We start from the raw sequence: 14,459 nt of genomic DNA on the forward strand, positions 1-14,459 counted from the left end.
TTCTTGCTCGCACTCTCCAACTCACTGTTGACCAGCGAGATAAAAACTCTACTGTGCTCCAATACACGAAGTTTACCACCCACCCCTATTTTTTAATCACTTCTTGTTAATAGGGATAGTTATGCTCTTTTGCCAAGAACCAGGAACCTTATCAAGATTTTAACATGCGTTGAATAGTGGTGTCAAAAAGCTTGCCTTTCAATGATTACAGTAACCTCACATAGCTTTTCTTTTCATTTTATGACATTGGAATTTATCTTTTATATAGTTTAGAGGTAGTACTTTTCACAACAATACACTAAAAATATGTAACATTCCTAAAATGAGCAGTAGAGATCAGAGAGTGTCAAACTCCTGAGGCCCATTTCTTGTAGTTTCTATTTGTATTCTCTTGAGAGCCCATTTCAGTAGCTTAATTTCTTTGAATCAAATAAAATCTTTCTTATGGAACTGAAAGCTAATCAAACTATTTAACACTTGTTTACATTGCAATACTTTCTCAAGAGGATAAGTGTCATTATTAGATTTCTTTGTGCTTAAGTTTACATTTCAAATCATTTTGTATCCAAGAAATCCCTGGGACACATTTATATAGAATACAATGATACACAAATTTAACAATTTCTTTAGCTAAAGTATGAGATCTGCTAATCAGAAAATTAGAAAATTGTGAGACAGGAACAGTTTCCGTCGAGATGACAAGTTTAAACAAAGAGAATTTTAAATACAAAATACAATAGAAGTTTTAACTACAATGATACATCGCAATATTTCCTCAGCTGCGTAGGTCTCTGATACAAAGAACATTTGTGTAAGATTTAGGCGTGATCACATGAAGTCATCTCCTTTCACACATGTCTTTAAACTGGAAGCCTATTCATAGAGAAGCAAGTTTAAGATTGGTTTAGGAAGGTTTGAGTTTCCAATGTGGGTCAGATGGCTCATAATTAATAGAAAATATAACATTCTTTGTTAATATAGGACGTTTGCATCATGAGAAGGCCTCACAAAAGTCACAATCTAAACACTTCTGCTGAGCTAAAGCAGTTTGGAATTTAACACTAGCAAATCAAACAAGTCAAACAAGTGCGTGTCATACAAAGTTTAGAAAGGAAAATACAAGTTATAAATTCAGCATTTGGTTAGTTCAACAATTCACCTATAAGGGTTGTTAATTAAATGAAGTTTATTTTTATCGACGTCTCTAGCACAAACTAAATATGCAAATTTGTATAAGGCCACCACAGACCTTTATGGGGCATGCCTTTTGCATAGCAGATCATGCCTGCATTTCCCTTTATTTGTCCAGGGTGTTGTCATCGTCTATTTTTTTGGTAAATGCACACTTGACTGTTTCATCTTTTTACCATTTGGTGCCCAGTCTCAAGCAGGCGCCTGTAGTTACTCTTCACTTGGAACACAGGGAAGCCTCACAACCTCTGCTGCCCCAATGGTCCCCTTACACCCAGCACTGATCAGTGTACCGGCCTGGGAGCCAGCAGCTGTGTTACATCCTGCATGTAGTTAGCATAGACAGACCACTACAATGCTGCACCACTCGCTCCCCCAAACGCAGCCAAGGAAGTGAGCGCCACAGTGATCCCAGGACTCTGACCCTCCCTGGGAGTGCTATGAATGTACAGCACAGGAATTTTCACGCTGGCTTTAGTTACAATGGCAGGGTGGACTCTGAGCATAATGTTTGAAGGAGTGCAGCAGTGCTCATTTTCTGGCGTGTTCCTATTGGAGTGGGTCAAAAATTCCATTCTAACGGCGGAGCGTTGCCCACTCCGAACTCCACTTGGAGCATGGAGTTCCAGCAAAACTCTACCAACTTACACATGGTGGAGTTTTCTCTTGCATGTGGCTCGCCAACATTAAGTTGGCGTGCAAGAATTTGCATTCTCTAGCACTGTGCACTAGAACTCTTCCCGGCCAGATTTCTCAATGCGAGTGGTCTCAACAGTTTGTGTTGAGAAAGCTTCAGTTCAAGTAGAAAATCTACTCAAGTGGCAGAAAGAAGCAGTGCCCTCTGGCATGCCGTGTTGTGTTGTTCAAGCTGATTTTACAGCACAGAAGAAAATGCTGGTGCTGAATATCAGCTCAAACAGTTTGACATGCCGGATTCCACTTGCTTGCAGTACTCCATGGACACTAGCTGAGTTTTTGGATTCTGCCCATGCCTAGTAGACAAGTTCTTGGGCCGAACTGGACAATTTAAACTTTGAAAGATACTTTACATTATTTTTACACAGCATGAAACTTGCAGGTGAGTTCCAAATCCTGTGATTCAAGATGGATGTTAAAAAAAAAATTTCAGCCATGGTCCAGCCAATCACATTGCCTTAAACTTTGAAAATGTGATAGCCAGGATTGGCTCACAAGTTTATATGGCTGAGATATAGAAAACTTTTAGTACCCATCAGGAATCTTTTTTAAATGGAAATATTTCAAAATCTACCGAATAGATTTACAGCAAATCAAAAAAGCTCAATATTTGAGTAAAGTTCTCCTTTCGTGTCATGTTTGGTGTGAATATGTTAGTGGTGTGGTGTTTGCTCTATTTATTAACATAATTTCCTTTGGGATTGGAAATTGGAAGTGATAAACTTTTGACCTCTCCACTTATGTTTTTTCCTATGGATGGATATTCAAAAACATGGCATGCCGCCACTTAGTTGACTGATTGCCAATTTGAATCCAAATCAATCAACAAAGTCGAAGGTTTTAGGCAAAGCAAAAAATGCCTTTGCCAAGAAAACTCTACCTCAAACATAACTACTATATGTAAATATATCATCATGTTTTTCAAAGCAAATCCCTCCAACTTCAGTTCATTAAAACCCTTCTTTTCCTCCTTTCAGGCTCCCTGTGTGAGATCTGCCCCTACAGCTGGATTCTTTTAGGAGGCAGGTGCTATTTCTTGTCTGAGGAATTCAAATCCTGGAATTCGAGTCAGGAATACTGTGCCTCACGATTCTCAGACCTCACAACCATTGATGACCAGAATGAAAAGGTAGAGTATGGGGTCTATGGTGGGTTCTTCTGGCTTCCTATAGCTCATTGGGCCGAGGCATTCTATAAGAGCCGGAAGACTGTTCCATTTGGGGCTGTAGAACTTGTGTTGTAAGATGAGAGCTGATAATCGTCATCAACAATGGACACACTGAGAGAGAAATATGTGCCTAACATAGCAGTGTGATGTCAAAGGGATATGTTAAAAATTAGAGTTTTGTGATGTTAGAGCATTAGTGATCTGTTGTATCAGTCCCACTTTAATGTCAGATCCCTAATGAGATGTGTGTTTAGCAACTTCAAACCTATCTCCAACATCACTGTCTGCACAATTATAAACATGTAAAAAGCAAGCAAAGCAGGTCCAGGGGACAAAAACAGGGAGAGAGAGGTGGAACCTTTAGGAACATATCAAAAGCTCCAACAATATTGAGTAGATTCTGTGCACATGCAATTGAGATGAGAATGAGACTGGTAGTAGGACTCATATAGGTGTGTACTTAAATAAAATAAGACTTATAATCCTGGTCTCATAAACACCTATGCAAGCAAGTCTATGCACAATGCAACTATAAATATATAGTGGAGCAACGTATGTTTACATTACAGATGCACAAAAGAAGGAAAACAGGGGACACTGAAGAGTTACCTCTAATGCTTCTTTACATCTAGGATTTAGTTGAGACAGTGGCGAAGAACTCATTGTACACGTGGATCGGCTTGAGGTACAGTGACATCACAATGGATTGGAGGTGGATGAATGGATCCAGACTGCAGACTGGGAGGTAGGGTTGTGGCTGTATCTCTTCCATTCACTTACCCTAGGCTGTGCTAGTGAAGACTCTCTTGACTCCAGTTTCTTATTGAATAACAACAGCCATATTTATCCCCCTGTGCTAAAATCACGCACGGGATGGAGGAGGGGTTTGCTTTGCACCATTTTTTAATGCCTGGGTCAGGGCAGGCATTAGGGGACCTGTGGGCCTATTTCCATGGTGGAACACCATGGAATAAGCCCACAGGTGCCCTCTCCAGGCTCCAGGGACACCCCAAACCACACCAGAGGGACAGTGGAGGATGGGGGACCCCATCCCACGTAAGTATAGGTAAGTACAGGTGAGCATTATATTTTTTTAAGATTGCAGACTGGGAGGTAGGGTTGTGACTGTATCTCTTCGATTCACTAACCCTTGGCTATGCTAGTGAAGACTCTCTTACTCCAGTTTCTTACTGAATAACAACAGCCATGGGGGGCTGATCTTTCTGGGTAAACAACAACATAAGAGCGATAAAAGAGGGTTCAGCTCTGGCATTGCTGGAGATACCTTGCACATGTACATACACAGTGGAAGACCACATAAAGAGATCAGGATGACATGCACTCTACACATTAGCTCTATAAGAAAGCATCAACTCTTTGAAGGGATGACTGATGTTGAACCTACAGTAAACAATTAGATAAATCAGAGAGAGGTTGTGGCATAACAGCCAGAGCTGCTGACCTTGGAGCTGGGGAGGCAGGTTTGAGTCTTAGCGTAAGCTGAACATCTTGTAATTCTGATCAAATCACGACCGGGCCTCATTATAAGTGTGGTGGTCCGAAGACAGTCAGATCACTTAACTCCAGGTGATCAGACCGCCCACTTACAAACTTGGTGGGTGGACCTGCCAGGAGACCGCTGTCCCCCATCAAGGACATGGTTCCTAACCGCATGACGGCAGTTGGAGTTGTACGTAGCCAGGACGGTGCTGAACTCAGTGCCACCTGACTGATTACAACTCCCCTTACTGCCAGCCTTTCAATGGTGGTCTGACCACCATGGAAAGGCTGGAGGCAAGGGTGTGCTGGGGGCCAAAGGTGGGGCATGCCAAGAATGGCATGGGCAGTGCAGGGTCCCCCCCTGCCTGGCACCATCAGAATATGCACTGTCTGCTTTGCAGATAGTGTGCATTCTGAGGGTGCTGCTCACCACCCTCTGTGCTATGGTATAGGACTCGGCTCCCATTTGGCAGTCCCATTGATGGACCGACTGTGTTATAATCGGGGCTTTGATCTACACATGGTTTCCAAAATTATTGTGTCCTTGTGTAACGTAACAAGCTCATGTAAAGCGCTCCAATACCCTCGGGTCGAGTTTGCAATATATAAAACAGCAACAAAAAAAATGTATGGCAGCTGTCGGAAAATGCTGTGTAGTCGATGCTATAAATAAGTTTGGTTGCAAGCTGTAGTAACATCAGAACATGTGCATCTGCATCCCACAGCCCCCCATCTGCTTGATGTTACATGACAACAACCCATCTAATCATTTTATAGCTCTGGAAGGGATACAGAGCTTGAGGCAGGACTGGTGGGGGGCAAATCTTATAGCACAGCAAGCATCAACAATTGGTTTGTTTACCACTGAGGCCATCCAGTTGACAGCCTAGACAACTAGAGGAAGCTAGAAGACAGTAAATAGTACACTTAGGGGCATATTTTTACTTGTTTTGCACCAAATTTGCAGCATTCTTTTTACTCAAATTCGATGCAAAAGTAACTCCATATTTATACTTTGGCGCTAGACCCGTCTGGCGCCAAATGTATGGAGTTAAAGTCATTTTTTGGCAGTGGAAACCTACTTTGCGTTAATGAGATGCAGAGTAGGCGTTCCTGTGCAAAAAATTACTATGGCTTTAGCGCAATATTTATCCCCCTGTGCTAAAATCAGGCACGGGATGGAGGAGGGGTAAAACCATTTTCTAATACCAGGGTCATGGCAGGCATTAGGGGACCTGTGGGCCTATTTCCATAATGGAACACCATGGAATAAGCCCACAAGTGCCCTCCCCAAGCCCCAGGGACACCCCAACTCACACCACAGGGACAGCAGAGGATGGGGGACCCCATCCCAGGTAAGTATTTTTTTTAAGTGCCATTGGGGGCCCTGTAATGGCCCTCCTACATGGCACTGGGTGCAATGGCCATGCCTGGGGACCCTGGTCTCCTTTGCTGGCCACTGGGGTGGTGGGCATGACTATTATCTTTTCTAAGATAAGAGTCATGTGGTATGGATGGTTTTGCTTCAGAAAATGACTCTAGGCAGGTTAGAGTCATTTTATTTTACTCTTACCTGCCTAGCATCATTTTTTATTGCAAACCCCCTTTCTTCTATGGCGCCAGCCCCACCCCACTAACATGATGTTTTGTTACGCTAGCCTACCCTTTGCACTGGCTTGCACCATTCCATAAATATGGTGCCCCCCGGCTGGTGCACAGAAATGGTGCAAGCCGGTGCTAAACTTTTTGGTGCAAAACTGCATTAGTGCAGTTTTCACAAAAACTATAAATCGTGGCCTTAGCTCCATAAACCCAAGGAAAGGAACTCTTTTTTGAAGTACAAAACCCATCATCCATGAAACCTTGAGGGTCAATTTACCTTATAAATATATATTTTCTTTATTTGAGAATTGGATAAGGTGCTTTGAGGTTATCAGAACATTGTACAGCAGAGAGGTGACAACCCCAATTAAAGGATGGTGGTTACATGACACATAGGTTTAAATACAGTATTAAACTTTACAAATGGTGGGTGACAAAGTACATGAGTTTACATGAAGTTGAACAGTTATGGAAGGCAAGCCAATTACTTGCCCAGATGAGCTCTGTGATTGTGGCTCTACCTATCTTACGTAAAACTAAGTAAGACAAGGGAGTTATATGAACTTCCAGTGGGAGAATCAGAGGAGAAACTGCAAATGTATCCCCCATTTGCTGCATCTGCAGAGACATTTTACATATTAAAAACATTTTTTCAAAGAGTCTGACCATTTAATAAAAACATTTCTTGAAATATAGTTCTCCAAGAGATTGCTCAGGCAGTCAGCCAAATGTACACACACATATGGTGTCCCTTTGGCACAATTGTTATTGGTCAATTGATTCAGAAGAAAAATACCCGGATTTTACAGGACAGGAGCTGGACTAGATGTAACACTGGAATGCTCCTTCATTACCACCATACATGTTAAAATGTACTCTACAACCAGACCAGCTTTTGGCATGTGTAAATACATAGTAAATGGCACAGAATAATATAAAGCATAAATTGCATAAACATATGTGCTTTCATAATTTAATGAGACTGTAGTCCAATATAGATATATTTTTGGAGATAATGAAAAAGATACATTTGATGTGGGCAGATTTAGAGTGTTGCTAAGGTTCTAGATGTGCTCCAACAAGATCAGCTCTCACCAGAGCCTTAGGAACTGATCACAGTTCCTATCTCTGTTTTGCACAATTTATGCAAACCTCTAAGCTTGTGAGTGGTTGGTTTTGACCTATACTGGGTGCCTCCTGGTGTTGAGCCAAAGCCATACTTCTCTGACGAGCTCTGAGAGTGAAACTCATATGTCAAGAGTACTTCACTGACGAGGTCTGAGATCAAAATACATGTGTCGAGAGTTTCTTTTATTCATTCCAGATTGGCTTGGATAGAATTTTACAAATCCAAAGCTGTAATACTGTACCTGGAGTGGTAAAAGCTTTTGTAATTTTTAAACTTGCCATGGATAGCTATGCTTAAAGACTTTGCTGTAAAAATGTCAAAACGCTTTGTGCCTTTCTAGTTTGGCATGAATGGCACTGTGCTAAACCTATGCTTAAACACTCTGCTATAAAAACAGACATTTACGGTGAGCAGTTTTAGAGTGTGAATGGTGTTGTAGAGTGCTTCACATAAAGGAGCTGCTCTCCACCTATGGGAACTACCCAGAGTTGCTTGCTTCCTGTTTTCCTTAATTTGTGTGGCACACTAAGCCTGAAAGGGTATTGTCTTTATACATAGATATTGACTGAAAAATACCAAAGGTTTAAGTAACATTATAGTTCAGATAATTTTTCAGTAATAACAGTGACATTTTGGACTGAAAAAACAACACAGACATTTAGCAGTTATAGTTACCTGAGCTAACTATAACTTGCACCCCCACCAGGCACCTCTTGTGACCTCACATATAACATCATATGACCTCTCAAATGACATAATCGCTGTATCACTGTCAGGGGATGGGGATCTTGGCACTGGTGGTGTTGAGACTGAAAGGGATGATTGTGCTGGTGTTACTTTTAGGGGATGAGAAGCTTGGTTATGATGTTGGTGTGGATGGAAATTTGAACAATGGTATCACTGTGAGGTCATGGGAAGGTCGGTACAGGTGTACGAGAACCTCCACCCTGGCTTCAGTGTGTTTAGCTAGGAAGACTGGGCTAGTGATATTATGAGATGAAAAAGTTGGTGCTGGAGTTAATGTACAGGGAAGAGATGGGAGGCAGGTGATTCAAGCATTAGAAGTTAAAGCATGCAGCAAAGGACCTGTGAGGAAACACACAGTTGTGCACTGTTAAAAGCCTGAAAGTGACAGCGCTGTGAAGAAGATTCACAGATCTCTTAGAAGCAAGGAATGGATATTGACAGAAACATGAAATTACGGAGCTCTCAAGTGTCCCTGCTTGACTAGCTCATCAAGCCAGGGTTTTGTTTGTTTTCTGGGACTTTAAGTTCTGATTTTATTATGGGATAAAGAAGACTACAAGTCCCAGAATGCAAAGTCCAACCTGGAACTGGATAAGGCCTTCATGACCCTGATGTTGAAAGCTATTGGTGATAGAGGGATGGAAAGGGAAGAGTAAGTGGGGGTGGAGTGGAGGAATGCAGGATATTCAGTACAGGTGAGAGTGGTGAAAAACAATACAACAGAACCATAGAGGAGGGAATACTCAGAAGACTGGAAGGAGCGTGAAAGGTTAAAAGTAGTGATATACATAGGAGGTGAAAGGTGAGGAGTATGGAAATATCAGTCAAGGAAGAAGAGACACATAGAGACTGATAAGAGAGGAATAAGGGCCTACTTTTTGGGGGAGAGCTTGACAAGCAGGCGAGTAAGGGGAAATTAGAAGAGTGATGAAGATAGGTAAGAGAGGGGCTGGGTAATTCCAGTGCATGTGAACATCAGTGGAGAGTAGAGGGGATAAGGGGTGAGTTGTAGGATAATGAAAGGTAAATAGTGGAGAGACACTGAGGACACAAGCAGACAGGACTATGGATATATACAAGGAAAGACAACAATAAACTGGAAGAATGGGAAGAGTATGGGAAAGTGAATATTTAAAGGACAGAAGAGGGAATGTGAAAAACGGCAAGGGGAGAAACAGGAGGTAAAGTAGGAGGAGATACGGTGGGAAAAAGAAACACAAAAGGAGAATGGAGATGGGAAGTGAAGTGGAGAAATAGGAGTAGAGTGGAAAAGAGTGAAAGGTAGATGCCAGCAACTGTGATGGAGGTAAAGCAAGAGAAGAAGGGGTTGAAGGAGGTCAAGAAGAATGCAGGGATAGGAAGATGGAGACTTACATACAAGTATGGTCCTCAATAGCATTAGTGCAACAAGTGCAGTGGCACTGGAGGGTGAGGAGCCCTTTGCCTCTGAATTATGGTTGGTTTTTACTACCCACCCAGGGCAGCAGGGGAGCCAGTTTCAGTACTTACATTAGAGACCGGGGCTCCTTTCCTTTTGCCTGCACACTCCAGCGCAATGACATTTAAATGCAAAAGAAGTAAATATGGATGCCACATTTCGCAAACTAAAGCAGTGACTCTGCTCTTGAAGCTCAATAAAGAGTGTATTTATAGGGTTGATTCAGAGAGAAAGTAAACAGGTCAATGTCTAGCTGATGGGCTGCCACTAGTATTGAGGAAAGGAGTGTAACCCCCCACCCGGCCTGAATTCAAAACTTTGGCAGCACATATTCTGTGTCCCACAGCGGGTGAGGCCAAGAGTATTTTCGGCACTTTGGAATGAAATCCTCAGTGGAAACAGTCCTTTCACTTGGAAGTGTTTTTGTCTCATATGGCCGGATGCTTGGTCCATCTTGCAATGAGTTACATTGATATACAAGGGCTGATCCCTCTTACATTGACACAAAAAAGTTGATCCCTCTTACATTGATATACAAGTGATGATCCCTCTTACATTGACACTCAAGGGTTGATCCCTCTTACACTGACATACAAGGGCTTATCCCTCTTACATTGGCACTCAAGGGTTGATCCCTCTTATACTGACATACAAGGGTGGATCCCTCTTACATTGACATACAGGGGTGGTTCCCTTCTATCTCATTGATTTTAGAATTGCCGTGCTCCAGACTGCCCCATGGATTAGCTTCATACATGGGATTGTGCACAGAATCCACAGCCTAGTCACAGGCATCACACCAGAGAAACATGTTGATGGTTCCTACAGTCCAGTTGCACCACATCCGCATTGTTCCATTGGTTTCTGTACTGTACATACTTAATATCTCTAGTTTGATACTACTCTTAAATATTATAATTTTTACTAGCCTTACATTGAAAGACAATGGACGTGGAGGCAGATGTGGAGCCTTCAGAAGCAAAGAGATCCAACCCGATGACTGCATCACCAAGACCAGGTGGATCTGTGAAAAGAAGGTGATCCGGATCTCATCCTGAGAAGTGGACGCTGATAGATTAGTGCGTTCCAGATAGCTTGAGAAATAAAAATGCAGTCCATTTTTAGTATCAACATTTATGATTTTACAATCTATTAAAACTGACCAATACATTTTTTTCAGACATTTCTTTTTGTATCTCAGAAGGATGGTCCAAGTGTTGGCGACGGTGCATATTCCATTGGTTGTACTGTGTAAATCCTTTGTCCATACATATATGTGTTTAATGAGAGATCATGATACATACATTAGATGAGCTGTTAACGTCCTGAATTCTACTGAGAATATATTTTCAACAAGCATCTGTTAGCCTGGCATACAAACATGCATTTATATACCAAATTACCCTTTCAAGCTGGAGTGGTAAGAAAGGTAGTTGGAAGTGATGAGTCATTGCTCTAGAACATGGGTTGAAATAAGCATTTTGCATCTAAAGAATTCTTTGTATGGCCCTTTCCATAATCACAAATCCTCATGGCACAAGACGCTGAGGGTCAAATTAACCAAAGAGACATTTTAACTCAGTCAGTCACCGGGATCAATCACAGTCTGAGTAGAGATCAGAGGAAAGGTTGCATACGGCCTTTGTAGCTATAGGTTGGCTGGGATCAGGTGGAGGCACCCATAGTGTGAATACACCAGAAGCTCCAATAGATAAAAGGCCCAGCCTTTTGTACCCATAGTGTACGATATTCCATCAGTAACACTGTAAAAATATTTCAAACCCATGTTATATTGAAGTTCACAACCTTTACTAGATTTTAAATATGAATCATTCTTTCTAAACTTGGAATGATCTTCCGTTAATAGCTGATGGCTCTTCCTCCTCTCCATTTCCAGAAGCCGCATTAGTAGCAGAATGTGAATGAGTTAAAATGCTGCTTTCCAGAAAGTGATCTGCTTCTAGTAACTATCAGTGCAAACATACCCTATGTATATTGATTGGTTTGGACAGGGAAAGCTTTAGCAGTTTCCCAGAGCTAATAAATACTGTATCCAGAGAAAGACAAATGATTAGTTCTCTTCCGCCATTAGTTGTTGTAAGTCACATTCACATATTGATCTGTCATCATTTATCAGTCATTGGGTGATTGGAATGCATGGATCAGTATTGATGATGATGGTTCTGTTCTAATGATGCAATATTGCCTACAACTGGGTGCTCTGAAGGGAGGGGCTTCTATGACAGAATATTAACTAAAGAAACATTGAGATGCAAAAATGTTGTTCACAAATTAAGATATTTCTCCTCATAGTGCTTCCCCTGGGGAGGTGTAAGGTTTTGGCACATCCAAGTTGACAGGCTCTCATACATCTGGGAATGCATCAAAATCAATGGGTGTTGTGGAGGAGAACCCACCACAATGCCTGTGCAATGCCTCCCTGGTGCAGAGTAAGCCAGTGCAGTGGCTTGCGCTTCCTTGCATTACTCCATGTCTATGAGGCCCTTCAAAGTCACGCAAAGTGGTTTTGTCAGGCCTCAAAGATGTGGTTGAGAGGCGTGCGCCACCACTGTGTCACTAAAAGTGATGCAATGGCAGCGCAAACCTCTCAGAAATATGCCCAGACTAAAAGATATTATAACTCACAACTGATCTAACAAAATATATAACATTTATTAAGGACCAGAAAAATCGATCAATAATTTTTTATTCATTTACACTTCGGACACCAAGACTGCAAAAGACCAACAGCAATGAAGAAAGAAGAAAATGCTGGAATAAAGAACAAACAAGTACAACGCGAACATTACCAACTTGTAAGCGGAATATATAAATCTACACTACAAAACATCAAATTAGAAAATGAACCATAACAAATAACTATAAATATCTCTAAAGTATATCAATACCCATAAACAAAAACTCTGAAAATGGTAAACATTGGAAGGAAGTAATTCATGAAATTGTCAACAAACAGAAGAACCAACAGCTGAAAAACACCAAAGAAAATGTAAGTATGCATAGTAACACATGTTACATTTAATTAATATGTATAATAATAAGAAATAATAATTTCAATTAATAATAGCACTTATTTTCATAATCTTGTAATCAACAGATATAAGCTCTCATTTAAAGATTGGCGTTAAATGCCTGCCTTCCGCCGCCACGACGGCTGCCAAAAGACCGTCGCCAAAGCTAACATCTGTTCTGCCAAATTATGACCACAGCTGCATTTCCGCCACAAGAAGGGCGGAAATCCGGCTGTGGCCATACTGGTAGACGGTGTCAAAGTGGTGCTGCTACCACCAGCAGCACCACGCCAGTAGACAGCCGCCAGCTGTATGTGTGAGTTTGTGCGTTATTGCGAATGTGTGTGTAGTGTTGTTTGCGTGGGTGTATGCATGTGTGCGAATGCGTGTATGAATGGAAATGTGATTGCGTGTCTGCCTGTCAGTGTGAATGTGTGTACAGATGTGTGCGAGAAGGAAGGGATACATGCGTGAATGAATGCGTGTATGGCAGTGTGAGTGAGGGTGTGCATGTGTGGTGCATGTCTGCAAGTGTGCGTTTATGGGGTGTGGGGGATTGGAAGGGGGGTGTGGATGGAGGGAGGTGTTATGGGGGGAGGTGGGGGCATCTGTCCACCATACACTGCATATACTACACCCCTCTGGCAGGCCTCCAGCCCTAAGGCAGGGTGCACCATATCATATGTGAGGGCATATCTGCATTAGCAATATGCCCCCACAGTGTCCCTGTCAAATCTGGGACATAGTGAGTGAACATAGCGGCCATTTGCGTATATGTGGTTGACATTAGTCAACACAAGTTTTCCAGCTACATGATGGCCACTCTGAACCCTGGGTTGTTTGGTATCAAACAACTCAAAATGATAAATCCAAACTAACACCAGTATTGGATTTAACCTTAAATTTACCCAGGGGCCACCTTCGAGGTGCCCCCTGCAAAAGCTAACCCTTACTGGCAGAGTTGCTGGCTGATTCCATCCAGCTGCCATTCCAGACAGCCACTATACAAACCTGGGGGAGAGCCCTGGCTCTCTGGTTTGTGAAACAATGCCCTTACTGGCTAACACCCCCTCTCTCAGGCATGTGCAACACCCTGGTGGTGAACTTCAAAGGGCTATAGCCCCTGAAACTCGAGCCTCCAGGCCTGCTGCTAGCAGCAGAGGGCTTCCCCCTTTGCAAACCCCAACTTTTGGTAGGAGCAAAGGTGGGAAACTAGACAAAGTGTAGGAGGAGTGGCCTCACTGAGCATGCACCACCCCTAAGGGCTTGCATGCAAAGTGGACCCTCTGATTCAGTTTTCTCCATCTTGGAATGGAGAAAAACAGCCAATGAGGTTTAGGGAAGTGACCGTTCCCAAAAAAAGAGGTCACGATAGTGGGTGTAGCCACCCAAGCGTAAGTGCCCCATTGGACACTACCAGGTTCCCCCTAAAACGCCTACTAAATTCATTATTTAGTGGGCTCCCCTAGACCAAGATTTTAGATTCGAAAAGAAGACAAGAAGACCACCACCAGAGAAACCGCCACGATGAGAACTGAGGACCTGCTGCACCAGAAGATTACTTATTCTAAATATTTGTGTTCTTAAAAATTATATAAAAGTCTGAAGTATTTTTTATAAATTCTGGTCTCAAGTTATTCATTGAGTGTGTGTGGTGCATGATTGGATTTGTGAGTACAGCAAATACTTAGCATATTTCCTGGATTAGCCTACCTGCTCGACCAGCTACCTTAAAAACTAGAGCATTAGGTGGTCTGATTTTTACCCCTGAAAACTAACATGTAGTTGTCCGAACCCTCTGCATAGCGTACTTGGTTTTGTACAGTACATAAAGGGTCAGCCTCCAACAGTGGATGTGGTCCTCACATCTTCCAGTTCTCACTTCAAGGTCATCACCGTTCTTTTAAACAGTTAAAGTTCTTGAACGTTCTCAAGATGAGATGCACCATGTCAGGT

At 42.3% G+C, this 14,459-nt stretch overlaps 1 protein-coding gene across 1 annotated transcript in view; it reads left to right on the forward strand.

The window, feature by feature from the left end:
* LOC138275113 (C-type lectin domain family 2 member A-like) overlaps positions 1-10,641 on the forward strand; it is a 475,294-nt gene extending 464,653 nt beyond the window's left edge. Inside the window, exons 4-5 of the mRNA XM_069219070.1 lie at positions 3,688-3,800; positions 10,400-10,641. Coding sequence (XP_069075171.1) covers positions 3,688-3,694 — 7 coding nt within the window. The 3' untranslated portion in view covers positions 3,695-3,800; positions 10,400-10,641. The remainder of the gene's footprint in view (positions 1-3,687; positions 3,801-10,399) is intronic.
* The last annotated feature ends 3,818 nt before the right edge of the window (positions 10,642-14,459 follow it).

This window comes from Pleurodeles waltl, chromosome 2_2 (assembly GCF_031143425.1).
Source record: "Pleurodeles waltl isolate 20211129_DDA chromosome 2_2, aPleWal1.hap1.20221129, whole genome shotgun sequence".
Lineage (NCBI taxonomy): Eukaryota > Metazoa > Chordata > Amphibia > Caudata > Salamandridae > Pleurodeles > Pleurodeles waltl.